General features: G+C 38.1%; 1 protein-coding gene and 1 non-coding gene across 2 annotated transcripts; one reads left to right on the forward strand and one right to left on the reverse strand.

The window, feature by feature from the left end:
* Positions 1-135: 135 nt before the first annotated feature.
* Positions 136-17,057, reverse strand: LOC126371792 (ATP-dependent translocase ABCB1-like). Its single transcript, XM_050017147.1, has 23 exons — positions 16,802-17,057; positions 16,132-16,195; positions 14,571-14,849; positions 13,178-13,278; positions 12,584-12,755; positions 10,895-11,066; positions 10,441-10,571; positions 7,428-7,652; positions 6,054-6,179; positions 4,887-5,090; positions 4,348-4,518; positions 3,961-4,153; positions 3,802-3,887; positions 3,574-3,735; positions 3,391-3,495; positions 3,126-3,287; positions 2,849-3,052; positions 2,445-2,686; positions 2,209-2,368; positions 1,919-2,113; positions 1,617-1,823; positions 1,385-1,531; positions 136-967 (listed from the first exon to the last, which is right to left on the reverse strand). Exons 1-23 carry the CDS (start codon positions 16,918-16,920, stop codon positions 773-775), a joined length of 3,822 nt encoding a protein of 1,273 aa, XP_049873104.1. The 5' UTR covers positions 16,921-17,057; the 3' UTR covers positions 136-772.
* Trnak-cuu (transfer RNA lysine (anticodon CUU)) lies at positions 11,486-11,558 on the forward strand. The gene has a single exon. It is a non-coding gene; the product is annotated as a tRNA-Lys (tRNA).
* Positions 17,058-17,264: the final 207 nt, after the last annotated feature.

A 17,264-nucleotide genomic window follows, 5' to 3' on the forward strand; every position in this document is an offset into this window, starting at 1 on the left:
TAAGACAATTAATAATTACATCACATTACCTTACGTTTATTTTAATAATGTATTATTATTATTTATTATTATCATTTATTTATTATTTATGATATGATATCGAAGTACAAGAGAAAGGGCAAATAAAAATATAAATAATAATATTGTTTTAATAATATATAAGTTATATATATAACACAATTTATTACATTCTGGCTTGATTGAGACTAGGTGACAGATTGTTAGATAAAAAAATATATTGTAAGTTGCATTTTATTGTAAACATTTATAAGTGAAAAGTGCCCGATAAAAGGGCTACTGCCCACCTCTACTTAAACTAATCTTAGGTATTACTATCTTACATACAATATTGTCATAGAACAAACTTAACTCTATAAATAATAATTATGGCTTCTGCTGGGACTGGGAATAGAAAATAAGAATGGAATGCATTCAGATTGTCAGAGTTGACTAAGGACAAGGATGAGATCATCCATTCCAATATAATGGACAATGTATGATCGATGGGAAGGTAACCCGTCAGTATATGGTTCACCATATTATCATATCCATCTTTGGCTTTTCATAAAAAAATTTTAGACTATCTATATGGGCAATAAAGCTGGTAGTCTATTGCCATTATAATTTATCATATCCATGACTAACCCAAGTATGGTGACAAACATTCTGATGTTAAGATGTCACCAAGCCACTATTATCATTAGTGGCTGTGGGTTGTTGTATTGGCTTTCGGCTCTGCCTACTTCGATAGACGGAAGTGACTTTATGTTAATTAAGAATATCCTCTTCTATTGAGGTTGTAGTAAAGTCCCTTTAGGTCCATGAGTTCGGCGTGGGTTCCTCTTTCGGCCACTCTTCCGTCACTGATGACGCAGATGGCATCTGCATCCCTGACCGTACTCAGTCTGTGAGCTATCATGACGCATGTCCGACCAGCCTTCGCGCGATCTAGAGCTTCCTGCACCACCTTTAAGACGAATATTACATTATAATATGAAAAAAGTAAAGACTACTCAGGGACACTTTCCCTTCTTCTATCGTATGGGTTGTGAGGTGGATTACCAACCTCATCAACAGCTCTGGTATCAGAGTTACTATTGAGCCGCCAAATGCCCCTGACATGACTTATACTTTCCCTTAATATGGATAGAGAGTGATTGAGCTAGTTGTCATACCCTAGTGATTTAAATTAGAAAATACTTCAGTTCAAATCAAATATATCAGAAAAAAACATTGTAGGTCAAGAGCTAAGGACAAATATTAATCGCCGTTATTCTAAGTCGGAATTTTACGGATTTTGCTAAATATTTTCCGGACCCCAACAATTATTACGTTCATAGGTAATAAATTAGACATTCTTCTGGTTGTACATTAAGCTCCTTACCTTTTCACTCTCAGTGTCAAGGGCACTGGTAGCCTCGTCTAGCAGCAGCATCTTTGGTCTTCGTATAAGAGCTCTGGCAATCGCCACCCTTTGCTTCTGACCACCAGAAAGCTGCGTGCCTTTAGAGCCAATGTTAGTGTCGTAGCCCTGGGACAATATATTGGTGTTTTCATGAGAAAAAGAACATTATTTTTCTCAACTAGCTTCTTATAGGTAGAAATTGGTTACTTACCAAAGGCAAAGATGTAATAAAGTTGTGAATGTTGGCTTGTTTAGCGGCTTCGACGATTTCATCCGCTTTGGGTTTCCGTGAGTTGTCGCCATAAGCAATATTTTCTCCTACGGTACGGTCGAACAATATGGGTTCCTGTTGTACGATACCTATGTGACGCCTAGCATCTACTAGGCGAAGCATTTTTATTGGGACACCGTCTTGTGCCTGAAATGTCGAATGAAGCCATATTAAGGTCGTTGTTGAATTTAAAGTGACAATGGTTTTCTTTCTTATATCACTCTTATGAGCCTTATCCTTACCACAACACCGGCATGAGGGTCGTAATATCTCTCAAGAAGTTGTATGACAGTGCTCTTGCCGCATCCACTTTGCCCAACCAACGCAATAGTTTTGCCGCGTTCTATTTCCAAATCTAGATCTTTCAACACTGATATCATCGGTCGCGTCGGGTATTTAAACTGTACCTTTTGTAGGCTGGCTTCTCCTGTTCCTTTCTGGAAACATACGAGAAACGAGCAAAAGTGTATTGTAAAAAGCCTGTGTAAGTAGATCTAAATATATTTTTTATACTGTAGAAAAATATACTTACAAAGTTTTCAACAGCTGGTTTATCGGGATCAGTAATTTTCGATTGTCGGTTGAGCAACACGATAACGCGCCCTGCAGCCTTAATTCCCTTTTGGAAATTAGGCGCAAACGCAAAGGCCTGTGCTGCTGACGCTGAACCCATTAGTAGTGCTTGCGCAGACCTGGAAGAATGGTGCCATACATTTCAGAACATAGAATAGTCAGGTACCTTAAGGTTGAGAGAGATAAACAACTTACATGAGAACGTCCTCGTAGTTTACACCATCGTAAACAATGAGGGTTCCACCATAATACAAAGCAGCTGCGTAAACGAAGCTAAAAAGACCCCGAGACAAGCCAAAAACTAAGCCACGCCAGTGTGCAGACTTTTTGGCGAGCTCGAGAGCTGGTTCTAATTGTACGGCATACTCCTCAATAAATTTTTCCTCTCGACCCAATGAAGCCACGGTACGCACGTTTGCCACCGCTTCGACGGCAATCTACAAAATTTAAATTGATAGTAATAAATATAACATCAGGCAGGGGGAGGCCTTTTTCCCCAGCTGTGGGATACAATAGGCTAGAAAAAATAATTAATAATACAGTTAGTTTATTTTTCCTAAAATACTTATGATATTTATTACCAAATAAATTATGTATACCTTTGAACTTGATTCCATAGTCTTTGCGGTACCAAATGATTCAGCTTTGACCATCCTGCCTTGTTTATATAAAATGGCAGCAATTAATGGAACGAAAGTAAAGGCAACCATTCCAACTCTCCACTCATATATCATTGAGAGGACTAAAGCTAACCCGAAAGTGCCGATCGCTTGCAAAACTGTGCCAATTCTTTGTCCGGTTGCCTGCAACGAAAAATCTGTTGTATTTGGTGTTAGATGTGATTATTCGTTTCGAAAAAGTTTTATTCAGTCTTACCCCCTGAACTGCTGCTGCTTCTCCTGCTAGCCTGGCACACAGTGCTCCGGTAGAATTTTCCTTCTCATCGAAAAACGCTATCTCTTGTTCAAGTATTTTTCCAAACATAAGTCTTCGCAATCGTTCTGTTAAATATTCTCCAGCAACACCGTACATAGATACCTGAATAGTAAACAATATTCAGTGAATGACAGTAAGAACATTAAAATAATGGTTTCACAAATGTATAATAAAATAATATTACTATATTTGTATAAAAACTCACCATAATGAAATTGGAGATTCCAGAAAACACACCTATTCCTATAAAAATTAAGGAGAAACTCCTTACTGCTGCTAGTCGTTCTTCTTCGTCTGGATTTGATAATTCCTGTAATTATAATCATACATTAAATATTAAAATGACTAAAATTATACAGTTATATAATCTGCTTGAAAGATAACTTACTCCAATAAAGCGTCCCAGAATAACAGCAAGTAACGGCATGGCGAATCCACTCATCAGTGAACATATACTGGCGGCTGTAATGGATTTCCACTCCGGAGAATTAAGTCGTATCACTCTCCAGAAGGATACATCATCCGGATTTTCCTCCACTTCTTTGGTAGTCTAGAAAAATAAAGTAGTTAATCGGGTGGTTTTGCAGTCTATTCCAAAACTTGGATAGGAATTTACCTCATCTCTTGGTCCAACAAACTCGTCTTCATCGTCATCCTGTTCGCTGATCACAGATATTTGTCGTGTAAATTGCTTGTCACCGTCTAGATAAGATAAATAATTTGGTTATCAGTATCGTTTTAAATAATTTAATTATAAATTCTTTGCTTTCATTACCTTTACTTGGCGTCTGAGGATCAGGGAACGTCTGCAACATCACCATGTCGTAGTAGTGACCTTTCTTTTGCATCAGTTCTTCATGGTTGCCAATCTCGACAACATTCCCACTTTTAAATACGTAGATCACATCTACTTTTCTAATTGTCGATAGCCTGTGTGCTACAACTACAGTGGTTCTTCCTTCCTGAGCCTTGAATAATGATAAAATTATGTTAGTTATTTAAAACTACAGAAAATTTCACTTGATATCGACTCCGAATCATGGTCTGAATCATCCCTTAAAGTTTTCGTTACGATGTCACTAACACCGTGTATATTAAAGTTGTATAATAGGTAGATTTGAATGAAGTAACTTTGCTTTTATATCTTGGATGCCTCTCTTACCTTGTCCAAAGCTTTTTGGACTTTGGCTTCGGAAGATGTATCCAGGGCACTGGTGGCCTCGTCGAGTAGCAAGATGCTGGGATTTCTAACGAGTGCTCTTGCAATTGCTATGCGTTGTTTCTGACCTCCTGATAAGGAGGCTCCTCGTTCGCCAACTAACGTATCGTAACCCTGAAACAATAGTTTGTTATATTATAGTTGAATATTAATTCTTTACCAATGCTGTAAAGTTTCTGCATGTTACGAGTACAATTTGTTATTTAAGCTGTTTTCTTAATTTGAAATAGATAAATAAATATGCAATGATTACGTTTGACTGTCGGGCTGGTTGGTATTGGCTGGCCAATACGATTGATTTCGTCAGGTGCCGCAATATCATGTTCAAAGTGTCCCATTTAGTCCCATTTCCTGAATTAGATAAATATTTAAAATTCGTTTACGACAATTTTGTTTTATGTACTGTGCTGCCTGATTGTATGTTTCGGAAGGAGATAATCGACACCAATTTAGTCGCAATGGAAACAGTTTGTATAAAATACCTTGGGCAGTTTGGTGATGAATTGATGAGCGTTGGCCTGTCGGGCGGCGGCCTCGATGTCTGCGTCGGAGGCATCCTCGCGGCCGTAGCGGATGTTCTCGCGCACCGTCGTGTTGAACAGCACCGGCTCCTGCCCCACCAGGCCCACCTGCGCGCGCAGCCACCGCACTGATACCTCACGCACATCATGCCCGTCAATTAGCACCTGAGATCACAAAGAGTAGTTATAGCTATAGCACCATCATCAATGGTCGTTAGGAGATATTCCGTCACTGCTAGATAGTACGGTCGGTTAATAGTAAGTCAATCTTATTGATAATATTGTTAGGGTTATTATGATTGCCAAGGTAAATTCGCATATCAAGGGTAAATAATAAATTCTTGATTGTAATTTGGAGGCACGGGAGTGCTCCCGCCAGGAGGAGCAAAGCGAAGCGCAAGGGCAGAGGCACTACCTACGTTTTCTCGAAACGTTACGTCGATTCTTTGAACCCTAATAACTCTACCAGATAAAGTAAATTCTCAGGACAAGCCCCATATTTTGCCCAACAAGTAGAATTAGTAAACATTGGGTTTGTACATAGTTAAGCCGTCGGTCCCGGTTACTACTTACTGATGTAAGTTAGTAGTCGTTACATGAGCCATGTCAGGGCCCTTTGGCGGCTCAATAGTAACCCAGACACCAGGGTTGATGGGGTTGGTAATCCACCTCACATCCCACACGATAGAAGAAGTACGTACCTACCTAATAGCTTATTTTAAAACTGCTTATCTGTTCTGTCACACTTGAATAAAAAGCTGATGTACAACAATATTAGAATATATTTTGTTATCTTGTTGCATATCTGGCAATTAGAGGCCACTCCAAATATTTGTGTGTATCGATTGGCACCAATCAGGTTATTTTTTTAGCAAATGCTTTTTTTATATTGAAGGGATATTTTTACGTATAAACTGCCTAATGACTTGTTTGATATAGTCTTGATTCATTGATATTAGATGTTTTATCCATAGATATAATGTTTTATCGCTTGATATTTAGGGAAGGTTTTAGAATTCCGCAATTAGCTTAGATTGGAACAGACGTGCATACACTTATACATGCATACATAGCGGTCAAACACATAACCCTCCTTTTTGCTTCGTCGCAATCGGGTAAAATACTTACGTTGCCATCGATGACGTCATAGTACCGGGAGATGAGCTGGATGATGGTGGACTTGCCGCAGCCTGAATGACCCACGAGGGCTACTGATTGTCCGCGCTTCACACTCAAGTTCACACCCTTCAGCACCTGGAATTATTTTTGACATGACTTATTGTAGATTTGCCGCAGATGGCATTAACTACTTGGCCGGACAAATGGGGAGCGCTGAAGGCTCTCACCCGGTACAACGTTTAAGACAACAGGCGTGAGGGTGCCCAGTTGGGCGCAAACCTCACACCTGGTCACAACCAACAACTGATTTATATACTCGTAGCATATCTTCCATTCTTTGGGTATCTTCAGTTAGTTGTACCCTACCTCAAACATATGCCTTCTTTCTTCTTTTTATATAAATATAACTTACACGATTTTGTGTGGTCCAGTGGTTGAGCGTTAGGCTCACAATCCAAAGGTCCTAGGTTCGGTTCCCTTTGGGGACATATCACAAAAATTACTTTAAGAGTCCTGTTTGGTTAGGACATTACAGACTGGTCACCCGATTGTCCGAAAGTAAGACGATCCGTGCTTCAGGCGCGTTAAGCCGTTGGTCCCGGTTACTAATTACGGAAGTAAGTAGGCACGCGTAGTCGTTATATGAACCATGTTACGGGCTTTGGTGGTTTAGTAATAAACATGAGACCAGGTTGCTGAGGTTGGTAATCCACCTCATAACCCACACGATAGAAGATACGATCGAGACTGGTGGAGGATAGCACACATAGTTACCTACTTCCTACATAAAGTGACATCGTAACGAAAACTTTGGAGGATGATTGAGCCCTTGATTCTGAGTTGATATCAAGTGGTGACGAGGGAATGACGAAGCAAAATGCCTATGAAGTATTTACATTATGTAATTAAGATTACGACGTAGGTTTATTTTATTTACTTACATAGATTTTATTTATTTATCTTATCGCAGTCCTTCGTTTAGTATTAAAGACGTCTATAGATAATTGAATCGAAGCCGATTTATGACAATAAAGAACTTGTCTACGTTTGGGTTATCTTCAGTGCCGTTTATGATTCATTATAAAAATATATTTTTTTTACAGATTACAACAACATGCATGTGTAGATATTATATAGCTGTTTATCACTCGGCACCTATTTTGTTGTCTTTAAATGTATTGTTTTGAGATAACATTTGGCGAAACATACTTAGTGCACATCTTGACAGATGATGGGTAGCAGTGCTGTTTAGTTATCACGTTTTGCTGCCAATGGTCTTTTATGGTTTATCAAGCTAAAGCGTTTCATTCTTGAAACATGAAATAACACAACAGTTACGATGTCAGATGTTTCCCTTTCGATCGAAAAACACGAGTCACTTACCGGCACATCTGTTCGCGAAGGATAATTGAACACCACGTTTTTGAATTCGATGTTCCCTTCAATAGTGTCTGGTACGATCCCGCTGTTCTGTATCGGGTTGATGGTAGGCTCGTTGTCCAGCAAGTGGAAGATCTGAGCACCAGCGCCGGTGGCTATGCCAAACACTTCCATCAAAGTTGCCGATATGCCGAAGTTAGCTGCACCCATTAGGACACCGAACAACACCTATAGGACAAGAATCCACACTTTATTCTCACATTTTAGTAATTAACATTAAACTGCTAGCATAGAATAAGGAATAATACTACGTATAGAACGGCAACTCTCTGCTCCCCACCAACGTCTGAGCTAGGTTTACCTCACCCTGGAACACATTTTAGATTCGAATCGTATGGTGTCAGACGTCACACACACAGATGCGCGTGTACGATAATGTCAATGTGTAGTGTCTGTGTAAAACGAGGTTGTTTGTATGAAGTGTCCGGGGTGTGCTGCTAGGGACAGGCTTAACCCCCAATCAACCGGAGTATACTCTACAACACTGCTCCATTAATAATTCGATTTTCAAATCATCATCGTCTGCCACGGGTTATCCCGTTTTCAGAGTTTTCCCGCTTACCATTCGATTTAATCCGCTTGATTCGATTTTTAAATATTTATGTTTATTTCTTGTAGTGTCTCCTCATGGTCTATCCAGTGTGTATTTATAGCATTGACGCCAAAGTTGGGATTGCTGTGTCTTACTTTGATATATCCGGCTATAAAAAGTGACGATATTCTACAAGAGGACGTCGCCTGAGCATGCGGGATTGGAAAGGATCAGTTAAGAATGTGTGAATATAAATCGTATGAAGTTTAGATAAATCGAGAAATAACTACAATATGAATCCATAGTTATGGTCTTAATTCTATTAGTGGGTAATGTGGTCTTAATAAGTAATCCGTTCATACAATGGTCTAGCATTATCAAGATTTGAAATACTTACTTAATGTTTTACACTTTCTTTGTTCAGGTTTTATGTCTCAACAATAATCTAGTAATTAAGTGTTTATTTGATTTGTTTGATGATATTAAGTACGGTAAATAGCAGATAAGTTTATTTTTATTATATTTTATGTCTCGTTCTAATTTTTGTGGGGGTAGTTCCAAGATGCGCTTTTATACCTACATTAGGATAGCTACATATACTCCCTAGGTATATGAATTCTCATATCTATAACATTCGCTATATTATGCTATAGAATAGATCACACGATCAAACATTATGAATATGCTACTTCATGAGCTTATGGCTCCTACTGCTGGCAATTGCCGTAAAAAACACCTCCACCAACCTGCAGTGGAGCAGCGTGGTGGACTAGGTATGCTCCATACCCCTCTGGTTGATTGAGGGGAGGCCTGTGGCCAGCAGTTTAGGCTGTTTGTGTTATGTTGCGTTTAATTGTTATTTATTATTTATTTTATATGAATTCTATAATTAGTTTTATTTACTCTCACCTTGAAAGTTCCCGGAAATACAATAGTGACAATACAATTATCAATCGTGATCTCAAATACGATTTATTTGAACTACCGTTTATTTTTATATGCGACTGCGTCAGATACCTATCTGATGAGTGATACGCTTACCTGCGTATCACTGAGTGTGCACCTTTTCATATTATAATTGTCGCATTTAGCAACTGTTATGTTAAGATATTCTATGTATAGTTTGCCTACTTGGGCCACTGTCTTCTGCAGCTAGAGTCACCGCTCATGCTGGGATTAGCCAAGTGGCAAACAATTAAGAGTGTACGGTCACGAGCATTAATATGTATACACTTTGGTACCATGTCACATAATTTTTTTTGTCAAATAGAACTGTAAGTCTCACTAAATGTCAAATATGTTAGTGCGACAGAGTCCTAAAGTGGGTACATTATATTGCTCATGACTGTACGGACCCTAATCTAGTTCCTATCCGTTACCTAGATGGCGTATGTATAGCGGATTCAGTGTAAAACGTAAATAAATTAGTCTTTTTCTGGTTTATCATTATTTCTGAGGCTTCATTTTATTTCTGCCACTAGAGGTAAAATAATAATATATTTTCTTTAAAGTATTGATTAAAAATACATTCCCATAAAAAAGTATTTACTAATTTTCTGTATTTTGTTACAAATAAAGGCAAATAATCATTTTCAAAACATTTTTATATGTAGTTTCTAATAATAAGTAGCTGTTAAAAATAACATTTGAATAGGAAGTTGTCAATAGCTTCAGACCCAGAGTAAACAATTCAAATTAAAAAATATTTATTTTTCAATATTGGTTTACAAAGTTAGCGCTTTTTGAACCTGAAGAAAATAGGGTGGGTTTATAACATTTTTTATTGTTTGTAGGTTCTCTAGACTTTCAAGCAGTGGCAAAAAGGTGTAGAGCTCATTTAGCTTAGCTTAGTTTAGTTTATCTGTGACAAAAAAATATTTTGATCAACGAAAGGTTACAAGGCTACACTTACGCCATCTATTGCCGCCGAAAATTATATAGCGCGGGTCCTAACACCCTTGCTTGCTTATCATGTGGTTTGTGAGGTGGAATACCAACCTCATCAACCCTGGTGTCAGAGCCAAAGACCCCTGACATGGCTCATGTAACGATTATCACTTACATCAGTAAATAGTAACCGGGACCAACGGCAACGGCCTTCCGAACACCCTTAATTAACACACATTGACTCAGTCAGTCACCGTCGATTGTCATAATCGTTTGCAACTTGGCTAAGGTTTTGTTAAGTTCTTGTTGTACGTCTGTGACTAAAATTGTCGCGTGGGAGCTCATCGTTCCTAATTTTGAATACGTTACTAGGTATTTTCAATATTTACTAAAATCACCTTCAAAATAGCACGTAGGTAATATTCTGCCTCGCCTTTCCAGACACAATAGTTAAACAATGGGTTTTGGATTTTAAAAGAACATTCGGTCTTACGACTTTAAGTTAAATAGGTAACAATGTATTATAACAATACTTACAGAAATCATAGTGCTAACATCGTAGTTCTCAGGTTCATTCATCATCAGATTGTAGCCAAACCAAAAGGACATAGCATAGGCACAGAAGATGCAGAAGAAAAGCGTGCCCATTGCCAGGCCGTTGAAGAATCCTGCAATGAAACTTCGTATCAATCTAAAAAAAAATACGTTTTTACGCGATTGGAGTACCAGTACAAAACACAACTTTTCAAAAGTATCAACCATGAACGATAAAGTACTGGCCACACAAATGAATAGCGCTGTCCGCCGTTAAATTAGAAAAAATAATTACCTATTCGGTCTTTTTATGTTTTGGAAAATAATTCAAAACAGCAAACAACGTAAGATGGCACAGAGAATGTTAGTTAGTTTGACACTACTTTTTACGGGTTGGAAAAGCTTGCCAGTGGATTTGGTTTTGCAGTTTCATACAAGCAAAAAGTACATAATATACCTTTTTTGATGTTGATGCTCCTAGATGTCTTCAGATGGTTCTGGTACCTCTCCAGCTCTGTCTGCTGGCCACTGAAGGCGTATACGGTGCGTATGGAAGAGATCACCTCTTCGGTAATATTCCCCGCTTTGGCTGTCGCCTCGGCTTCGGACTTCGACAACCTTGACGATATCTGGTGATGAGATATTTCTAGTAAGTAACCCGTCGACTGATTCTAATTACTTATTTTATTTCCTCAAAACGTTCACAATATTTAATGCATGACATTGAAGTTACAAGTTAATATAAGGTACGGTTTATACCTATTTCCAAATAGATTTTCACTAAGTAGTTAAATATTTAAGTGTTTCTTAATTAAGTATTGATTATAATCTGCAAATTAAATATGAATTTTAAAATAATAGGCTTTAAAAAATAATGTTTTATTATATTACATAACATTTGTAACTTTTAAGTAGGTAAGAGTTAGTCATTAAGTTGTAAATGATTACGCAACCAATGTTCGTAAGAAAATTCTTATCTTGTAGGTAAAAGCTAATATCAATTTATGTACAGTAGGAACCATTGTCGGTTTTTGCCATCCTGACATAAGCCCGGCTAGCTCAGTCGGTAGAGCATGAGACTCTTAATCTCAGGGTCGTGGGTTCGAGCCCCACGTTGGGCGACTCTTTTTGATATAGCCAGGAAGTTTATTAAATAGATAATGCGATTGATTTTGAATATAACGTTGGAATTAAATTTTGCAAAACTGATAGCGATATACCAAAGCATATAGGTATACCATTCTACCCTTACTCTTAATGCAATTTATTTCTTTTAAAGAACCACAAAACACAAACTAAAAATAAACTAGGTTTGAAATAGTATTTCGCGCTACGAAAGAAGTCGGCGGATTTTAATGAAACTAACTTGACAAGTCATAATAATTCTATGCAGAATCTGCGACAGTAGCGCCGCGCCCTTCGGGATTTCTTTCGTATACGGATTATACTTTAAACATTATATTTTAGTCTTTGTTTTGTAGTAACACTGCTACTGCTTAGTTTTAAAATGTTCGTGTCAGGAAGATAAAATTAAGTACCTAGATATCATTATTACTCACGGGGTCTGCATTTCAGTTTGATGTTTGCATTTACGTAAATACCGTATTAGCCCACCGAGGTCAGGGGAGGCCGAGAATAGATTAGTAAAAAAAAAACTGCAAACATGTATTATTCTAACTGTATTCTTTAACATGAATTTTACGAATAGTAGAAACATCGGATCAGCATCGAACATTCGTCTTTCTTGTGTCATGTCGGAATTCAAGAACGTGCAAAAACCATGTAGACACAGACAGATACGGTATCGCTCGGAAGTATTCCTTGTCGAGGAGCGAGTGTTTTTATAAGCGCGGATTTTTCTGTGTGAATACACATGCACTAATCCAACTACACAAATATATTATATTTAATAACTTATACAATTATTCCTATACTACACTATCCCGCTATTTCTTATATTATTATAGGTATATCTCCTATACTGGAATAGATTGCTACTTAGCAATAAGGCCGCCTATTGTACTCTTTCTGTATTTCCTGTGTGTGCATGCAAAGTATTTGTTATCTTATGTAATTATGTTATGAAAAATCTGCGTTACGTGTCTTCGTGTTTTGAGCTCTAGTGATAAAATGAAATAATCCTCACCAAGCCAGCAATTCCTACAAGGAGGAGGGTGACAGGGAAGGTGATGAGGCATAGTAGCGCCAGTTTCCACCCCCTGACCAGCGCCATGATGACGGAACTGAAGAACACTGACTGGTAGAAGATGAATGTCGCGAACTTCTCTCCTATGCCGTCCTCCAGCTTCACGACGTCACTGTTCAAATATTACAAAAAATGCTCACGACTTTATTTCAATTGGCGTCTCTGAGGTACATCCATCACAAGATGAACAGAGTCCCCACGCCTTATCGAGCATTCTGTTAGACCAACGTGATTGGTGGTGGCCGTAATGGGCGAGCCAACTGTGACTCAAAATTGAATAAAAAAAAAATGAATGATTTTTTTTAAATTTTTTTTTGTTTTTTTTTTTAATTTGAATTGAATTGATTTTTTTTTTGTTAATATTTCTTATTCTCGCTCGAACCCATCACTATAGGAAGGTACTAGCTCTGATATTAGCACAGGAGTAAATGACGAATTTTATTTCGGCGCAAGCAGCAATTATGGGGAAATTGTACCCAGTTTTCTATTGGTTTTCAGTTAGAAAAATTCTAGTCGTATAACAAATATACTCACTCCGTCATCTTAGATGCAAAGTCTCCTGTCTTGTGCGTATCAAAGTATGCAAAATCTTGATTCAAAGCTGCTTTAAAGTACGCTTGTCGTATTCTGTACACCTGCCAATTATAATTACTTATGTTAAATATATTTTATGATATAAACATTGGGAGCCAGTAGATAAACGGGCATATTGATTATTTAGGGAGTCGAAGCACTGGGCTCTTTTTTTAAATTATACCTAACGGAACCCTTATTATGCTTAAAGGGAGACATCGGTATCCTGTCAAAGATTATGAAACCTTTTAAGAAAATAAACATTTTTACCCACGACGGAACGGAGCAGGTATATGCGTTTAGGGTGAGAGATGTTTGTGTGTGCGTTTGTGCAAAGTAATGTTACCACCTATCTTCTAAACTATTGATCCGATTTTGATGAGGTTTTCAATAACGGGTTTGTCTTTGATGAGTTCATGTTCTAACACAGGTGTCATGGCTGTAACTCACTAGGGGGCGCCGCAATATTAGTGTTTAGAATCAATATTCGAAACGCCCCTTCAATTTATAATAGCAATTTATTTGCAATAGTTTTAGTTAATTGTTTCTGACAGGCGTTTTTTTTTCGGATCCATTGATTATTCTTTTTCGATGAGATTTTTACCGTCGTGGGTTTTTTCAAAAATTTTAATTTTTTAGTCTTTATTTTATATTCATTATTTATTCGCCCTAAAAACTGTAATTGTAACACTGAACACATGAACTTGAAGCTAGTTCTTAGCTCATTGCAACCTCGCACTTTATGCTCATGTAAAAGGTTATCAGTCGGAAAATGAGTAATCTGGATAGGTATGTCCGTAAATAAAATTGCTATAAAAGCCAAATTGAAACAATTCATAAAAAAGTAATGTTGCAATCTGACATTTGCGCATATAAAAGTAAATGCGCAATGTCAAGAAATGGCAAATAGCAATATTGCTTCTTAGGTGAATTGCTTAAATGTGGCCTTTTTAACCCCTCTGGATATATATTGGCCCCGATTCCTGCAGACATCTCCTAATTTTATTTTAAGCTATATAAAAGGAAAGGGACGGGTGATTGACAACTGTTAATTTTAAAATGAATGAACCCGGCCGAATAACATATTATGCATCTCACTGGTATGCAACCCGTTTGACGTGTGCTGTCAACTTAATTCTATCAAGTTATTGGCCAATATACTGGGAGGGATTTTAAAATTCCTGCCTAAAATTGACGTGTGTTCCATAAATTTTATGCCTGTCCATTACCCGTCCCTTTCCTTTTCGGGGGATAAGAAAATGACAGGTATAACTTAAAGTAAAATTAGATGATGTGTACTGGAATCGGCACCGATTTGTAGGTCACTCGTGCTGATACGAAACAGTAGTCTTACCTGATTATAAGCAGCCATATTCATAAGAACCGTTGCTCCGTATGACAGAATGATGAGAACCGCCCCAATAATGCAGTTGTATATGGCAAATACAAGGATCGCTCTGAGGAAGGCTTCAGACCCATCGATTCCCAATATAAGGGAGATGCCGTAGTCCACCATGGCTTGGAGCAAGTCCGCGAACACGATAGTATTCACAGGCGTCATACTACCGCACATAATCGAGAATATGATCGCTACTGCTATGAACGTTTTGTCCTTTCCATCTGCGAATCTGTACTGTAAAAGAGAAAGGAATTTGATTCATTGATTTACATAAGCAATCCTCACCAACCCTGGTGTCAGGGTTACTATTGAGCCGCCAAAGGCCCCTGACATGGCTCATGTAACGATGTGTGGGTTAATGACGTTGGTACTTTATCTCACAACTCACAACCCACAGTAGGGACAGTGGCATGGCGGCGTTAGCAAAATATTTAGGTAGTGCGACACCTCACATTGGCGCCACTCAAAATACAGTTTTTTCTGTCAGTTTACGACCACGGAAATACACCTAATCATATCTTTTAAAAATGTCAGCCACCCACGGCCACCCATTAAATGTACTTATAAGTTTTATGCGGCCGCTAAGAGGTCAAATTCACAGGGCAAGTGTGCCCAATTCAGTTACTCCGCTGAGGATCCCGGGCTGCCAGCCAGGGTAGTCCCGTCTTGATTGATTTTGGCGCCCCTTATTTCGGCGCCCGGTGCGATCATACCGCCCTAGGGCCGCCACTGGGTGGTAGGGAGGGCCATAAGTCAGTTGAAAACAATATTGTTGGTGTTTTAAAGAAAACTCGGTGAGCTGTGAGTAATTAGTCCATTTTGCGATGGATGTTCCTGACTAGTGGCTACGGTATCGCAATAAATTGGTTCTGGCCGCCATACACTGATTAATTACTTAAGTAATTACAGTTACCTGTTGGAATACATGTTGTGCCGACCCCACTTAAAGTGTATTAAGGGCAGTAGGATGATGAGGTAGAGTTACCTGTATTATGTTTCATCATTCTCCTGTCCTTATTCCACTCTAAGTAGGGTCGGTACAACATGTAACGGCCCGAGGTCTACTGGTTGAGCGTTGGGCTCACGATCCGGAGGTCCCGGGTTCGAATCCCGGTGGGGACACAACAAGAATCACTTTGTGATCCCTAGTTTGGTTAGGACATTACAGTCTGATCACGTGATTGTCCGAAAGTAAGATGATCCCTGCTTCGGAAGGCACTTACTGATGTAAGTACGTAGTCGTTACACGAGGGATGTCAGGGGCCTTTGGTGGCTCAATAATAACCCTGACATCAGGGTTGATGAGGATTGGTAATCCAACTCACACGATAGAAGAAGAATACAACGTGTATTCCTCTTCCATTCATCTCTGTCAGCCGTCTTCTCTGTGCTCACACTTTTCACACGCATATTCTTCCACACTTTCTTGGGTCGTTCCCTGCCTCGAATACAGTTAGTACCTGTATTACGTTTATGCATTTAAATAAAAAACACATTAATTTTAAAAACTACTTACTAGGGTGAAGAAAGATACGCTTGGAATCTCTTCCTCTGGCTTCTGCTGTTCTGTTTCTGAAGCACTGGAACCAAATTTATTTTATTTACTTACTTACGCTTGAGCAAAAAAAGCGGACCCTGTGAGAAACGGGATTATGCTAGAGGGGTGATGACTTACACTTGAGTATTCACTTATTTCTCGTGCCTAAGCCAACGGTTTAACGTTGTTGAACTAAGTAAAAAAAAGTAAAAATTATTTATTTACCAAATAAAGTCAAATTAACACAAGTTCATAGCGGGCCCTGCACTAGGGTTTCCTCTGCATCGCAGTAGCCTTATGATAAAACATTTTTTGCATAAAGATTAAGAATACAAAGTCCGGTGGAGATGTGAGTATTTACGTTCAATTAAAAAAATAATAGGGACATTATGATTAATTTAAATTTAAACTGGTATAAAATTACTTACTTAACTAAAAATAGACACTAATTTGCTCTGTACTTACTGAAAGATTTTCATAATATCGCGTATCTAGATTAACCAATCAATAAACTACTTATTCGTGCGGCATATGATGACGTCCTCTCTAACGTTAGTATCGTAGCAAATAATATTATGAAACATCCACTAATAGTAATGAAAAGTTGCAACCGCTGAAGGTATATAATTTAAATCGATTTTCCACTTACTTATCTTTGTCATTTGTTGCTCCATTTGGCGTGAACTCTACCTCGGATAAATTATTCACTTTATAAGTTTTCTTTCCTGTGAAACTATTTTCCAACCCTGAAACTTTTCCTCTCTTCATTGTTGCTGTTTTATTCACTTATTAGTCACTAATCACTTGAAATACACAGGAAAGGTGATTTTTATTTTGATGTTTATCACGGTATCATGTTAACGCGTTGTCCCTAGTCCTCGGTAGAAAGTAGACTACTTATTTATGTTATCTGTTATCAATGATAAAAGCGTGCCTTTGAGTACGCGCGATTAGGTTGATTTGTTGGATCTTTGTTTCCCATAAACATGTTAAAAACATGATATTATTCATCATTTCATAGTCAATAAGTACTTACTTCCAACTATGCATTTGGAATAGGTACAATTCAAACCTCAATACATTGTACATACATGCATAAGATCACGCGTGTA

Source organism: Pectinophora gossypiella, chromosome 13 (assembly GCF_024362695.1).
Source record: "Pectinophora gossypiella chromosome 13, ilPecGoss1.1, whole genome shotgun sequence".
In the NCBI taxonomy this organism is placed as follows: Eukaryota; Metazoa; Arthropoda; class Insecta; order Lepidoptera; family Gelechiidae; genus Pectinophora; species Pectinophora gossypiella.